This window comes from Equus quagga, chromosome 9 (genome assembly GCF_021613505.1).
Source record: "Equus quagga isolate Etosha38 chromosome 9, UCLA_HA_Equagga_1.0, whole genome shotgun sequence".
Lineage (NCBI taxonomy): Eukaryota > Metazoa > Chordata > Mammalia > Perissodactyla > Equidae > Equus > Equus quagga.
The window spans coordinates 94,543,115-94,560,090 of NC_060275.1; the positions used below are offsets into that span (position 1 = coordinate 94,543,115).

At 43.9% G+C, this 16,976-nt stretch overlaps 1 protein-coding gene across 3 annotated transcripts in view; it reads left to right on the forward strand.

Moving 5' to 3' along the window:
* ADAMTS12 (ADAM metallopeptidase with thrombospondin type 1 motif 12) overlaps window positions 1-5,119 on the forward strand; it is a 308,773-nt gene extending 303,654 nt beyond the window's left edge. For all 3 annotated transcript variants that reach the window (XM_046671863.1, XM_046671864.1, XM_046671862.1), the window contains one exon: window positions 1,282-5,119. In XM_046671863.1, the coding sequence (XP_046527819.1) occupies window positions 1,282-1,460 (179 nt within the window). In that variant the 3' untranslated portion in view covers window positions 1,461-5,119. The remainder of the gene's footprint in view (window positions 1-1,281) is intronic.
* Window positions 5,120-16,976: the final 11,857 nt, after the last annotated feature.

Consider the following 16,976-nt stretch of genomic DNA (forward strand, 5'->3'; position numbering starts at 1 on the left):
AAAGAAAGGCAACCAGAGCTCTGAGAGGTACTCAAGCAATGTTTGAAACAATTTCACTTTATAGGAGAAAAATCTATTTGGGCCTCACTGACTTCTTTCCAGACCAGGAGTACGTGGGCCAGTGCCGTCTGACTACCACCCATAGGATGTGTGTGTTGACAGACCCTGAGAAGTCTAGTCCACTTCCTTCCTTCATGTACAAGGAAAGCAGGGCCAAAAACTTGAGAGACTTATTTGCCCAGAGCTAGTTAGAATAGAACAAGAATTAGAACCCAGGTAACTAGTTGTATGCCTATTCTGGGAATTATTTGTGTATGTCTTATGCCTTCTTCTACATGGCACCTTTCTGGAGGGCAGTGACCACATTTACTTTATCTGTATCCTTTGCTCTGTTGAGCTGTGCTCGGGAAGCATTGGTGAGTTGCCTGACTGGGTGATTGCTTGGTGCTGCGAATGGTACAATTGATAAAAGCATGAGCTCTAGAGTCAAAACCGCCTGTGTTCAGATCTGGTTGTGCCACTTATCAGCTGCATGACATTGTGCAAGTTCTTAACTTCTGTAGGTTTTACAGTCCTTTTTTGTAAAATGGAAAGAATACTTGTATTTACCTGATAGTACTGTTGTGAAGATTAAATGAAGTGATGCATGTAAAACATTGCATTCAACTCTTGTATGACAGTGTCACATAGCAAAACCCCTCTAAACTCAGGGCCTTAAAACTACAATCATGTATTTTTGCTCAGCATCTACAGGTGAACTAAGGTTCAGCTGATCTAGGTTGTCCTTGGCTGGCCTTGGCTACAACCTGTAGATTGGGTCTAGGTCTGCTCCATGTGTCTTTCATCCTCCTTGGTCCAGTGGCTGCACAGACCAGGTTCTTCTCCTGGTGACAGCAGAAGCTCATAAGGGCAGGCTTACCCTCCTGCACACTCCAAGGGCCTGTTTACTAACATCCCATTGTCCAACTCAAGTCGTAGGGCTGAACTCAAAGTCAAGGATGGGGGAAGTATTCACCACCCACCAGGCAGCCACGGCAAAAATGCGAATGTATCTAACACTGCTTCATGAGAGTGAAGATTTGTGGCTAATGATTCAGTTTAACATAAACACTGCACAGTGTCTGATACATAATCAGTGTTCACTGGATGTCAACTACTATTATGACTTGTTACAGAGCCTTTCTTGGTAGACATATAACATCTTCCATTAACAGAAGTTGTGTCAGTTCACTTGCAAAGGGTAATCTTTGGTTTTTTTCTTATGTTTTTCTCCTCCCACAGATTTACTTTGCACCAAGGACAAGTTATCAACCAGTTTCTGCCAAACACTAAAGACCATGAAGAAATGTTCTGTGCCCACTGTGAGGGTTCAGTGCTGCCTCTCGTGTTCCCAGACACACATCGTTCGCACTCGAAGACCAAGAAAGCCACAGTCGTTCAAAAGCCCCAAAGCATTCTAAGTCGAGAAGGAAGCCACCCTCCACCATAGACTGTAGCAGCCTGCTGACCGTGACATGTGCTAGCCCCAGGGACCTCTTCATTGAGGTTTTTCAGGTTCAACTTTGGCTCATAACAAAACAAAATTCACTGTGTTCCTTTAGCCACAAAACATCCCTTGCAGAAGGCATGGGACTGGAATGCTTGCTGCTCCCTGACAGGCAGGTGAGATATCTAGGAGAATCAGGCATCTCCTGGGATCAGCTCCTGGGAAAGGTGTCAAATTAGGCAAGTCTCTGAAATGATGTCTTTTTTTTTCTCCCTTAAAAATAAAAACAAAGAGATCAGATTTTTCCCAGACTACCTCAAGGGTATCAGGAAACAGAGCCACACTTATCCAGGGAACAGATCATCTTGTCAATTGACTGGTGAAATCCTCCTTTTTTTTTCTTCTCCCTGCTTGGGGCAGCTGCTGTTTAAAGGTCATGGGAGAGCTTTGAGGAACATTCCCCTAATTCATCCAGGCAGAGGACCACTGTCTTCACCCAGTATTCAACTGGGTCAGGAAGAGAGAGTGCTGGCTGCTTCCCTCAGTCTATCCCTAATCCCTGTAGACTCCATATCTGGGCTGTTCTGATTCCACGCCTACCTGGAGACACTAGAATAAGAGGAAATGGGCAGAAACTGGAGGATTTAGAAAACCTAAGGGATTTAGGCTAGTTATACCAGGAGACATTTCTGACTTAAGAATAATTTCTGTGAAAACTCTTAAAAAGCAGATGAACAGAAATCAATTTTTTGCTAATATAAGGCAGAGAATGTGGGCCTTTATTCTTCCCACTTCCCTGGCAAATAACCCATTCCTTCGCAGAAGAGCAAATGAGTCTTCCTGTCTGACTTTCCCTCTTCAGCACATTCCCCACCTGAGTCATCAACTCAGGTCAAACCGCCCTTCACTGCTGGGGGTCTACACACAACAACTGCGATAGCCAGGTCCATGGCTGCAACCCACCCTCACATCCCCCAGGTTGGAAAATGGAGCTCTAGGTTAAGATATTTCAAAGACCCAGGTAAATTGTATTAAGCATAAGAACTTAGTACAAATTTCCAGTCTTGAGAAAAAATTTCTCAAAAGTGAGGTAAAGATGACCTGCTCCCCAGTACACCCAATACTTACTTTTGACATCTGTTTCCTTGGAGGAAACAGAAGAGTCTGGGGAATCCAAAAAAGTAAAATGAAAGTTAGGATGCTTATTCTGGATGTTCCTGCCACCCATCAGGAGTCAAAGTAGGCAGTGGTCTCAAATTCAAGGTGAATTTCCTGGTTTCTAAGGGGAGGTATTTATATGAACTGAACCCAGATAGTGAGGGTGGGTGGGTGCATGGAGCCTCAAGGAGAGGAATCTCTCAGAACCAACTCTTGACAGAGGGGAAGGCAGGGATGTATATATATATATACATCTTCATATAGTGAGCAGCATATTTTCAGACTCATGCACAGGTACGGTTAATAATGACCATGGAGCACACGGTCCCATATCTCCTTTGAATTATCTATCCGTTCAGCAGAATGGTGCTATTGAAAAATGGTGCTAATATCTAGATGGTGGCAGAACTAATATAAATATACAGATAGATGTATAAGTGGGCAAGTCCATATACATCTTCTTTTAAATGTGTAATGGTGTTGCTGGCCAATGCCAGTTCTATTGCTTGGATACCAGAAGCTTAAGTTTTTATATTATGTGCTTTTTATTTTTTTCCAAGCCATTAATGTGTATTATTCTGATAAATTCCTGTGGAAAATAAAACACTGGGGTTGGGATAAAATTCAAGGTAGCCCAGAAACAGGAGGAAAGTAGAAATGTTTACCTAAAGCCAGGGAATTTATTTCTAGATACTAATTATGTTTTTGTATTCTCTGTCTTTAAATATGAACATTGCTGGCCGATGACAATCTCTGGAAATAACAGTTTTAGAGAGAAGATGCTTAAATTGTTAGTGACTTGAGTGGAAGGGAACCTGATTTTTGCTAATGAGGCAATTCTCAAAGACTGTCCCTGAAGTGTAGTGTAGGCTTTAGGGGAATTGATTTTGTAAGCTGGATTGATTTAACTTAACCTGGTGCTGTACTATCTTAGGGTCATGCATGTCATCAGAGACCGGGATATGACCAGCCTTAAAAAACTCAGGAACAAACCCAGATTCCTACTGACCTCCGAAAACTAAACTAGACCAGATTTCTCAATACATAAAATGTTGTTTATGACCCACATGGTGAAGACAGTAGAAATGTAGGGAGGGTCTGGCCAGGTGCTCCATGCTAGGCCTTTCTGCAGTTTCTCAAAGGCAGAATATTGGCCCCAATCATGCATCATGGACGTTCACTTCCTGTATTGAGGCTGTGTTGTGAGACACTTGGATGGCATCTGTTATTCTGGCTCCCAGGATAAAGATAGTACTTGCAGTATTGGAGTCATCTGACACGGTTGTTGCCTTTACAATCACTCAGCTTTGAGTCATCAGGGTGTTGACACATCCCTGTGCTTGCAGTAAGAGGGGGGCCTCAGGTTTCCAGGAAGCTTCTGAAGGCAAGAACCCAGCTGGTGTCCTCATCATTTCTTTGGTGCTCATAGGGGCCACCATGAAGCGGCATTGTTGGTTTATTTCATCCATGACCTCCTTTCTTCCCACTTTGAACAAGCAAGTGAGAAGTGTAGTAAGAGACACTGGATACACATCTGCCGTGAACCAGAGAGGTCCACCCCAGGGCCTGGTGCTTAAATACATTAGGGTTCTGAAACCTAGTTTGGTTTACATTGCCTTTCACAGTGGGAGAGTTAGCTCTTCTCTAAAAAACTGTGGGTTAATTTAGTTCTTGAACATCAAAACATAATTCAACACACCACAAGAAAACAAGACTTCAAGAGACTAAATAGTGAATACTTTTCTAAAACAGGAAATCATTTTGTGACACAAACAATTGCCTCTCTGTAGGAATGACTTGATTTATGATGGATTTTCGTAGACAAGAGCACACCTCCGTCCAATCTCCTAAGACACCCAAGTCTCCACTTGAGGGAGTCATCCCACTGCGATGCTTTCAGATATTTAGTCAATGTTTTTGATAACCTTCATCAAGTTTCTGAAACACCATTTGAGGGATTTATATTGTTACATATCATAATTTTCCCAATCAGTTAGCTAAAATCCTCGACACTCTGCAAGCTACACGTTGCTACCCCAGGATTGCAAGTCTTAGCTCTTCTCCCTTCTGACTTCAAGATGAAGCCCTGGACAGTGTATCTTGTGCTTGGTGCACTGCGATTCACTTCTAAGAGAGACCACATGATATGAACTGCCTGGTGTTACAACTTAGCCAACATATTTGATATTACTCCTGTTTTTTGTATTGCTAGTTCAAATATTATTGTTATTTTATTATTATTATTATTGTTTTAAGTTATGGCATTAAAAAAAGCATGGTTGGGGAAGCACAATTCTACCTATCACCGTCCTCCAAAGTGGTTGTATGATGTACATGGTCCAACCCATTGCCCTGCCTGCATCTTTGTGCTGCTTTGCCAGGCCCAGCCTCCTTAAGGGGTACCTCGATGGGTACCTCAGTATTTAAAACCACTGTAATCATAGCCTACCATTGTGTGGCATCAATAAATGGCAAAACTCATTGATGTTTCCATGTGATTCATTTACCCCTGCCGTGAGACTCCCACCACCTACCACAGTTACCCTGAAGTTTAGCTACCTGGAGGAGGATGCTGTCAATTTCTTCCTCCCACACTCCTTGCAGATTCCCTCCGACTCCACCCCTAGATCAATATGAGTCACATCGCAGGTGAGGTAGAACTTAGGTCTCCTCTCATGAATGATTATGCGATGACCAACACAATCCACCATAGATTAATCTAAAGTGATGCCTAAAGTTCTTCCCAATATCAGTTAAAATGTATTCGGACTTTCAGCTCACAGCATAACCTACTTCCTTACCTTACCCAAAGTATAGACTTAATGCTTAAGAGAAAGTAATCTTTTAGAGGGATTTGCTTTGGAAATCCACTTCTTTTTCAAAGATGGTGCACAGCACAGTAAGTGCAACCAGCAAAGGTAGAATTTGAGCATATGGACATGGGGTTCACTCATAAGAAAAAAGTAAAAGCATTGAGGCAGGGAAGAGCCAGCCATCTACAGGTGGGCCCTAGAATGTTTGAGGGCATGCATAGGAGTGGTAGGAATCTGTTTTTGGTCAAGAAGACATCACAAGGGCCATGAACACCTCCTGTTATATCTTAAAAATTCTTCACTCTCTGACCACTAGGTAACTGTTATTCTACAAAGCTCAGCCCAAACGCTGCTTCCCTTGAGAAGCCTACATTGACCCTGCCAGAAAGACCAAGGCACTTCTCTTCTCCTTCACCTTACCCATTTTCCTCTAGAACAGTAGTTCTTAGTCAGGGGTGATTTTGTCCCACAGGAGACATTTGACAATGTCTGGAGACATTTTTGATTTTCACAACTGGGGGTTGGAGGAGTAGAGGCCAAGGATACTGCTCAACATCCTTTAGAACAGCCCCATCCCCAAAAAAGAATTACTTGGCTCAAAATGTCAAATAGTTCTGAAGTTGAAAAACTCTGCACTAGAACAATTATCACCTTGGAGTGAGTAACAGGCTTTCTGGGTTGAGTAAAACTGAACTCACCCTAAAATTCAGACCTCATGAAAGGACTGATGAGGTGGGTCAGAAAACCTCTGCAGAAGAAAAAAATATATATCGGGATTTAAAGCACACCAGCTGATAAAAGTATCTTCATGCTCGAGACGAGAAAGGATAGTAAGCATAGCTCCAAAGGAGTCTTGGACCAGCCCCTGTTGGCTTGGATGTCCCAATCCTGGAGCCAGGGGTAATAAACCAAAAGCAAGTAAAATGGAAAAGGGACTTTTTGGAGGTTTGGTTAATCATCCTCCTCCAACTGAGGTTTCTAATCAAATAGAACAGACATAATCAGCCAGATCAAAATAACTACTTTACTAATGGTGAAGCTGGCTTGGAGAGCTAACTTGGATGCAAATAGAAAAGGGCTTTCTTACCCTTCCCCACACCTCTAGGTTTCAGGCTCAAGAAGGATGGGGATGGGACTGGGAGAGAACGAAAAATGGACCACTCGACCCATTAACCTCAGTTAATAGAAGTATCCAAGGCCATCAAATGTTCATCCACAGCAGCATTCCCTCCCGCACAGGAAAGAGCACCTGACAGGGGTACCATAAAGGTCCCAAAGGGATATCACAATACTATCCACCCCAGAAGTGGAGTCCTCTTGTTTCTATGGGAGGTGAGATTAGCACCAGACAGCACCTCAGCACTACACTTGGAGGCCATTTTAAAGAGCGAAATCACCAACAAAATCACTATTTTACACAGCAAAATCACCAACACAAAGTAACCAACAAAAGAGCACTAAAATGCAAAAAGCATGGCACTAAATCGACTGTGAGGACCCTTGTTTACAATTTGAGAGCTGAAACAAGAAGGCAGAGCATTGCCTTGCTCCGCCTCCACTGGGAGCATGGATGTAGGGTGACTCAAATTTTTTGCAGCTCTGCACTTATCTGTGAGAGTTCCACTAGTATTGATTTTGGAGTTACAAATAAACTTTAACACATAGGTGAATTCACAGATATGGAAGCTGCGAGTAATGAAGTTCTGTTGTATACAGAACTTAGAACTTGGTGCTGGTGGTGGTTTTTAATCATAGCCCCAATTATTTGGCACTTGTTCTATTGAGAGGTGGGTCTAAGTTCTCTCCTCTTGAATATGGGGAGAGACCCCACTGTTGTGGACTGAACTGTAATTTGTCCAAACGTGACTGGACATTTTAAAAGGAGAGAGAGACTAGGGAGGAGGAGTGAGTCAGGGCTCAAGCACAGTCAGGAAGTGAAAAATTACTAAAACCGGGTAAGAGGGTTGGTCAGTGTCAATGTGATTAGGTCATCTGCTTCTGTTAACCTGCATTTATGAAAGTTAGGCTTCTACCTTCCCACCGAGACTGTGAGACAGAGGCTCCATCCTTCCTGATGGTTACATTTCAAAGGAATGGCTTTCAGGTCCTTGAGAAAGACACTCCTGGGTTGTAGGAGATACATATACATCTCAAAGGGACAGAGAAAGGATTTACAATAGTAAGTTTTTAATAAATACTTTAGGAAAAGAAAGGTCAGGGGCCTGTCCTCAAGTGTTGACTGGAACAAATGCTAAACTCTTTTGGCACACTTGATCTTTTCCAGGCAGCAACTGAAGGCGGGCTGGGTCATCCTAAGGACACGGCCTTAGGCTGCTAGAAGCTGGAGTTCGATCAAGTCTCTTAGTGCAGGATTTTGGATGGAGTCTTTCCTGCCAAGTTTTTGTAGTTCTCAACATCATGGAGCAGAGACAAACCACCCCTTTGTGTCCTGTCTGAATCCCTCACCCACGGAATCTGTGAGCACAATAAAGTGATGGCTGTTCCTACACCGCCAGGCTTGCGGGTAGTTTGGGATGCAGCAATGGTTACCTGGAAAGTTACAGTTTATCTCCTCTGGTAGGAGAGGCCCTCTAGCCTCCTGCCTCTGACCAGTATAAACAAACCAGCCAGGTAAAGTGCCCTGGATGGATCGCTCGTTCCATCCTCAGAGTCATGGTCTGAAGAATACTCAGCTATTGGCTGCTATGGGTTGAAACTGGATGAGTACCACTGTTTTACTTGGCATCCTGCCCAGGGATTAGGTCCAGGGTAGTTTAGGGTGGTGAGGGTGAGGGGTGGAGTGGAAAAAGTAAGTCAGCAGCCATCAACTTTATTGCCTGTGCCAGGAAAAATTGGATTAGCAAGCAAAGAGCCTTTGGGGGGTTGCAGTGAGCAGGCTGTGTAGCAGGGAAGGAACAGAGGCTGGTGTCCAGTGGGATTGTCAAGTGGCCAGATTGTAAGAAGTCATCATGTCACAGAATATCAGAGCAGATCTGACCTCAGGGAGCACTGAATCCAGCCTTAAGTGTTTCCACCAAAAAGCTCTAAGGCAGGGGAGAGGACCAGGGGCTTGACTGAAGAGGTCCCCATGGTTGAGGAAATGCCCTTGAAGTTTCCTATCTTATTTTAAAAATTTATATTTCATACTCCCTAGTATGTATTTTATTTAAAGAATGCTTTTGCTGTTAGGGAGCTGATCCTCCATTGGGAGAGACAGAAAGGTAAGTAAATGATTGCCAAGACTTACCCAATGTCCACAGTTTGGTGGTATTGGAACTGAGGTTAGCATCCAGTTCTGCCCCCAGTTTAGTTGGCTTGCTTCCCACCATCCTGTCTCTCTTTCAAACACTGGGAAAACCTCAGAAAGAGGATAAGCAGCAGACCTTAGTAAAGTGGAAACTTTGGGTTCTTCAGTTTTAGCCCCTGGGTCCTGCAGAGAGGGTATTTCACAGGGCGCATCATGTTCCCAAATACTCTTAGTTACTGAGGTTTGTAAATGTTTCAGGTGCCTATAATTAATTGTTCATCACTAGCTATGATGGTTAGTTCAGCTCTGTGTGTTGGGTTCTGAGCGGCTTAGCAAGTTCAGCTTCCAGAATAAGCTTCCACCTCTCAGTTGCTGAGAGACCTTCACTTGGTCCCCTACTCCTTAACTTGGCATCAATTAACTTAATCAACCCATTTTTACTGAGTACATGCCATGTGCCAGCAGTGGGCTAGGTTCCAGGAATAGAACTACCAAACGATATTTTCCTCTCTTCAAAGGGCTCAGTCTAGAGGAGCAGCACGTAGGCAAAAGTATGATTAGCAGGTCCTTTCTAGCCTGGGGTTAAGAATACAATGTTAGTATTCTTATTCTTAATGTTAAGAATTAATAAGAATTAATATTCTTATAATACAACATATTATATATAATTATGTATGTTATAATTATATTGTTATATATATTACACACTATATTTATAATTATGATTATATATTTATATATTATGTAATGTTATATGTAATGTATATGTATTATATGAATTAATTATATATACATTAAAATAAAACAATTATATTATATATTAATATGACATTATACAATATTTATTATAATACATAATATAATAAAATTATATAACATACCTTATAATATATAATGTTATTTTAATATAATAACATTCATATTCTTAACGTTAAGAATTTTTCCCCGGTTCCGTTTCTGCCTGCTCTGAGGGAATTCTAGTTACAGTGGTCTCCACGGAATATGGCATGATACACCCACGAGAGCTGGGGTAAAGCATTCATGTTGTAATCTATCAGCATTCGTCTGTGAAAAGTACAGACCCAGTCCAAAAAGCTTGTGCAAGAATGATCATACAGCCTTGTTCAAAACAGTCAAAACACTGGAAACAGCCCCGGTGTCCATCAACAGCAGAATGGATCAACAAACTGGGATGTATTTACGCAAGCGATAAAAAGGAATGAACTATTGATACCTGTAACAATATGCAAGGACTTCAAGACACTATGCTGACTGCAAGAAGTTGTACCCAAAAGAATATGGACTATACAATTCTTTTTTTGAATAAAATTTGATAACAGGCAAAACCAATATAAATTTCCACTGTAAAGTGGAAAAAGTCAGAATAGTGTTACCATTAGGGGTTGGGTGCGAGAGGGGATTGGCTAGAAAGGGCCATGTGCGGAATTTGGGGGCTCTACTCCCAGAATTTCTGAGTCAGCAGCAAGAATTTGCATTTCTGATAAGTTTCCAGGTGATGCTGATGCTGATGCAGCTAGTCTTGGGAGTCACAATTGGAGAACCGCTGCTCTAACCTAGCCTTGCTTGATGCCTACGCCATGCATTTGTTTGCTTTCTGATCCAGGCCCCCCACTCATGTACGTGCAGCTCTAAAGGGCTGGAGAGTTATGGCTGCTTGGGCGACTTTCAATCCATGGAGGATGAAGTAGTGGATACACATCCTGGCCCCCCTCCTCCAGGTGCACAAATGTGGAGGATCTGCAGGCTTCGCAGGAGGTCCTGGCATTGTTAAGCTCCGGTTGCCCAGAGCAGCAACGTCTATAACACACCCTGACATTGGCTTTTCCTCCTTCCCTGTCTCACTCCCTACTGCCTCACTCCTGCTTTCTGAGATCACCTCCCAAATAAACTACTTGCTTCCAAATCCTTGTCTCAGGCTTTGCTTTTAGGGAACCCAAACTAAGATAATTGAGTGTATGTTGAGAGATGAAAGGATGCGGAATATTATCACAAGGACAGCATCTGACATCACTGTAGAAAGACAGTGGACAGTGGCTTTGGATGTGCTGCCTCCTTCTCAAATCTGGTGTTTCCGCATATTCTGTTTGAACCTAGGGTGCCTACTCGGTTCTTCCACAGACTACGATCTACCTGCTCTTACAGTCTGGCCTTGATAAGGGCAGAGCCTCAGGGTGGTCACTTGGTGTCACAGGGATGAGGACTGATGGCTCCGTATTGAGCTCTATCTCCCTGCTGGTCAGCCCTGCCTGTCTCTCAGGACACCCCCTGGACTCTGACCGCTGGCTCCCCAGATGCTGTGCCTGATCTCCGAGCCCCTTTGAGAGTCTTCTGATCACAGATTTCATGTCCCACATTTCAAAAGTGGATCCTGCTTCCTCAGAATTAGGTTACTTTGCCTGATCCTTGTCTGTCAGGAGAAGGGTTGGTTAGAACAGCACATCCCAACCTCTTCACATAGGGAACATGCAAAAATGGTCATATATGCATGGCCACTGCAGTAAACTGCGAGGCCACTAGCAGCCAGACATGACCAGGCCTGGCCTCTCTGAGAGCTCAAGCATACCTGTGACCCCCAATCACCAACTATTGAACATAGGAACTATCAATTCTCACAGGAACAAGAACAAAGACTCTGAAATTCAGGGAATGAAATATTATCAACTCATAGTGAGGAGGGATTTGGGGACAGGGAGCCCAGCCTTGAGCGCCTTCCATTCTCCCATACCCCAGGCCACCCCACTAACAAGCTCACATCTCCACTCCCCTTACAGCCTCTTCATGATGCATCTCTGGAGGCTGATTCTAGGGGTCTTCCAGGACAAGGGGAGTTCTCCTGGTCTCCTAATGCCTCCCTTTCCCAAACCTCTCCTGGTTTTGCCTCATCTCAGACCTGCACTTCCATGGCCCCAGGTCAGCATTATTGCCTTGGTCACAAACCTGGGCCGGGTCATGCGTGGGCTCCCCCCAGGTGGCTGTCTTCAGGAAGAGAAAAAGCCGCACAGCCGCACTACCTTGTCAACACACAGAGCTGGTGTTTCCCACTTAAAATCAACACCCAGTCTCAACAGGAAAGAAGGCTCCTTGCGAGGAGAAATTAGAGCGGTGGGCAGTGGCGGTGCTGATCAGCTAATAAGCAGGAACACCTTTCTCCAACTCAGAGGAAATAATTGCAAACGAGTCCAGTGGATGGACCCATGGGGGAACCAGCTTAAATCCATGGCTGCACAAAATGGCAATTTGTTTTCAGCTGATTGTCTTACATCTGTTTTTGATTTCAGACAGCAGATGAGCCAATGAAGCATAAGATTAAATTTGCTCTCCTTGGCCCTTGTGGATTGACAAATGGATTAGTTATGTATTGCTGGGGAGCCAATGCCCTTTACTGCGTTCATGATCCACCAAAGAGCAGAACAGTAGGAAAAGTCTCCTTCATTTGTCTAGTGGTTGGAGACATGGGAATCTGAATGGCGTCTGACCCTTAGAAGGTGAGGAAGGAAGATACGAGCTGAAACATACTAATATTTCTTCTGTCCTCCATACTTAGGGAGATACAACTCTAGGGGCAAGAGAGTTATTTTTAAACTAAATTGCCAGACTATTGGGAGCCCAGGAGATCAGAAGTGAAGGTGGTGCAGCTGTGGGCTTCCTTTGTGAGATAATGACCAAGCTGAAATCTTGCTGACTATTCGTGTCACAATATTCCTAGGCTCGTGTTTATACATTTTCACAACACAGTTCCAAAGGCCAGTTACCCCCAAGATGCATTTGCTAGGCTATTGCTCATGGCTCTGAAGTCCCTAGTAGGAGGAGAAAATATCCATCCACCCGAGTAAGCAAAGAAGGGTCTTCCGGGGGCTCTCAGCAGATTATTTGACAGCTCCATTCATTCACTTGTTCACTGAAGATTTTATTGAGTTCTCATTATGCAACTAGCACTATTCTAAGGTATGCTTGATTCAAAGAAGTATTAAGACAAGTCTCCATTCTCAAGGAGTTTGCCATCCAGCAGAGAGCTAACCCAAACATCTAGAAGGAGAAATTCAAAAGCAAAATATAGTACAAGGCAATAATTCAAAAGACACCACAAAGCAGAATAGCTACTGCACAGGGAATACAGAATCACAAGCCATCAGAGTCTGGAAAGATCACCGACAGGGAGAAAATCATTGGAGTAGTCCAATCTCAGCACAGCGTCTTGTTCAAGGAATGGACTCCAACAGCCAAAAGCAAGTGGAAAGCAATTCCAGACTTACCTAGCCTCTCCCAACGAACTTGGCGGAATGTAACTCAAAACATACAGCTATACAGAATTTTAAAAAATTCTTTTTTTCTCTCCTAGTTGTCCCACATTCAGAGAGGCTAATTTTCTCAAACCCTAATCCTTCCCACAGCTGTCAGGAAGCCCCAACCCTTCTCTGTTCATCCAACTTCTCCAGGCCTGAGTCTACCCAATCACTCTCCTCAGTGGGCAGCATAACCCCAGGAATGGGCTTGTTGGTGACAGGACCCTCCTTACAGGGTAAGGACAGGAAGGAAGCTGAGCAGGCAAGAACAAAGCACAAATGCTCTTCAGCAGGTTAGGGCGGAATAGGGCAAAGGGAACACAGCAGCATTGATAAATTTTGTTCCCATCAGTAGTAAGATCACAGGAAGGATGCGATATGCTCCCTGTAGAAGTTGCCTCGGGCTATGCAATATCAGATGTGACCAAGAAGACAGAACACGGGAGCAATAGTTTCTTAGAGAAATATCGTGAAATATTAGTATTTAATTCCAACGTTTGAACTGTGATTTAGGCAAACAACCCTAAACCTACTTATAATTATTTAATGGGCTTAGGGATGTTAGTCAATTCAATGCATACTCTATAATGCATGCTAAAACTCACGTGCACACGTGTCTGAGTGACGCAGGACGATCAGCTGTTAATATAGGCGTGCTCCATAGTCATTTGTTTTGGCTTCTGCTAACCTTTCCTTGCAAAGAAGGAATAGTAGTCACCAACGTCCCAAGGAAAAAAATGTTTGAAAGAAAATTTATAAAATTTTCCTACTTTAGCCTATTTGCTTATAACTGGGGAAAGACGCACCAGTATTAACTTTCGGTGCTAGTTCATGGAACACTGACAAAATTCGTGGTCATTCTCCTAATCAAAGCGGTATGAGGTGGAATTGGAAATCTAGCCTAGCCATGCCAGCCTGTGAAAGCCAGCTGAGGTCCAACTGACACAAGTGATCTCTTGAGGAGAAAACATGGGAAAAGAGATCAGTTGCTCTTCATAGTACCTAGAGGAGGCAGGCAAAAATAAAAATTTGCATGTGCTAGTCTACCAGTTTCCAAAAGAAAAAATAATTCACCACCCTCAACAACTATCCCCATCAGCTGAGAAAGTACTCACGGAAATATAATAAATTGATATTCTAATTTATACATCAATTTCCTATGAGCTTGGTTAGTGTAAGTCAATTCCTCTAAATCAGGTAAAATTCACTTTCTAAAGCTGCTGAACTCAAGGTTGGACCTTGGACTATGATAGATCTATCTCTCCAAAATGCCACCTCTTCAGGCCCAGTGTGAGTAGCCAGCGACTGTGGCATCTAAACCTCTGTTCTCCTTGACCTCACTTGGCAAGTGACTGATAGGGCCAATACGTTCTGAGAATTTCAAAGTTTGGCATAGTGCCTGGCACATAGTAAGAATTTAATAACTTTTGTTGAAATTATCTTTTCTTTTGTTCGTCAATTCATAGGAGAAATGTGTGGGTCAAGAAGGAGGAGGAAGCGGCAGATAGAAGGGCTGGAGAAGAGGAGGAAGGCAGAGGTGAGCATGCACAGGTCATGCTGAAGGACGGGAAAGCAGCCTCTTTGTGGTGGAGACTATAGAGGGGTGTGTGTGTGTGCATGCGCAAGTGTGTGTATGTGTGTGTTGAAGTGGGGAAGTGGAGTTGAGGAGTGGATTGCCATAGAGGTTGAAATGCAGAGACAGTGTCTTGCCTTATTCACCCACCAGAGCAGGAGACCAGGGGCACAGCTGGGGCCATCTCTCAGAGAGGACTGGGTGGTACTCCCTCCCGTCCTCGCACCAATCTGAACCCTCCTCCTGCCTGTGCTGATCCCAGCCTGTTGCAGCCCAGGCAGTAGAGGGTGGCCTGTTGGGTTTCTCTAAAGCTACCTAAGGTTCTTCTGTCTGGTAAAGGTTGGTGTCCTCTCTGCGCATTCTGAGCCCTGAGAGATGCTTGCCTTAGGTGGGTGTGTTCTATAACATGGTAATATATTACAATGAGCACATAATGTGCTGCTGGGTCTAAATCAGGTCAAATCAGACTTCCATGCTGCCTTCAACTGGTTTTGACTGGTTTTGGTCAGCCATCTTCTCCCTTCTTTCTTTGTGGTTTCCTGCAAGCTAAAGATAATATGTTAGGCTTGTTCTGAGCAGGGTTGTGGTTAACGTCTTATGGAGTCGGTGGGCCATGTAACAGCTATGACTGGCCACATTTGGATCAGCAGACTAGAGTGGGTATCTTGAGCTCAAATTCTGACATGTGGTCCCCTCCCACCTCAGGGCCCTCACCTCCAGTCCTGCCTACTGGCTCTGCCCACTGCCAAGGACGTGACTCACAGAAGGTCCAGAATCAAAAGAAGTGGGCAGAGGGGCTCTGTGGGCAAGGCCCACTCCAAATGTACCAATGATCCTTCCTCTGCACTCAGACAAGAAGCTAATTCTCATTCTGATTGCAGGTCATCCTGAATTATTAACAAACTGTTGTGATTTCACAAATAACTCCCACTTTTCACTCTAGGAAGCCAAATTCCATCAGTAGCTCCTCCTCAAGTATAGTGTACAAATTTGGGAATTAAAATAACATTTGGGAGTTTGCTATCTGCTGTTTCCATCTGGGCATTACCAGGAATGGGACGCCAAGGAGGAAGCTCAGGACGAGGACAGGAGACTGCATGTTCATCATTCTTTCCCTCTTTGGTAAGGTGATTTTGATATTATTTGACTTACCTCAGAACCTCCCAGTGCGGCTGTAGAGCTCAAAGCAGATGACGTCTGGGAAAGGGCCTGGAAAAGATGGTGGGCCTGAGATGTACCCATTATCACTCAGCTGCCCACAGGAGAGACTGCCTCGTTGAGGGTCAGGCTCTCCACCTAATATCCTTCCTCCCTCCTCATCTCATCTCTGTTAGTCACACCCCCATATTTATGAAGACCTTTGGATTCCTCCCCATCCTCCACCCTCCTCCTTTCCTAGGGAAATCCAATGTCTGTTGACCTATCTCACTCCCCAGCCCTATGCTCTCAAACTTGAGTTTGTTACATGGGGGAACTTGTTTCAAATACAGGCTCTTTGGCCCAGGTCTCACTGATTCTGACTCAGTAGGTCATGAAAGGCCCCAAAATTTCCAGGAGATGCTGATACAGATGGTCCGAGAGTCACAGAGTATTCTTCTATTTTCTCAATTCCTTGACCTGGTCAGTCAGGATCAACTGGGGTCTTACGGAAGTCTTAAAGAGGAATAGGTCACTTCTACTTTTTGAGGTTCCCAGTATATTTTTTTTAAAAATGAAGGAATGTCTAGGCCAGCCCTGTGGCTGAGTCGTTGAGTTCACATACTCTGCTTCAGAGGCCCAGGGTTTTGCTGGTTCGGATCCTGGGTGCAGACCTAGCACCGCTCATTGGGCCATGCTGAGGCGGCGTCCTGCACAGCACAATCAGAAGAACCTACAACTAGAATATACAACTATGTACTGGGGGCTTTGGGGAGAAGAAAACAGAAAAAGAAAAGAAAAGAAGATTGGAAAAAAATGTTAGCTCAGGTGCCAATCTTAAAAAAAATGAAGGAATGTCAAAACAAAATAATCAATATTGTGGTAAGTTTTGACTGTTTATATAAATAAGTATACATAAAACACACACACACCCCAACTGTATTTGGGGTAAACAGCAAAAGTCTAAATATGAGGCCCTCCCTGAAGAGGTCAGCCTACGTACATGTATGTATAACGGTCCTGAAGGGAGCACGAAGACCAAACCTAAAGCCTTGGGGAAGTTCGACGTGTAATGGCAGCTCTTCTCACCAGCTCCTGAGCACTGTCTTTTTGCTCCAGCCCCACAACTGGTTGCTGCCATAGCTAGAAAAACTGAGACATGAGACAAATCATCTGTGTGGCCATAAGGAAGACTGCTTGCCTCCATTTGTGTTCAACTCTTATAGCCAATTGTATTGAGATGATGGTTGGCCATAGG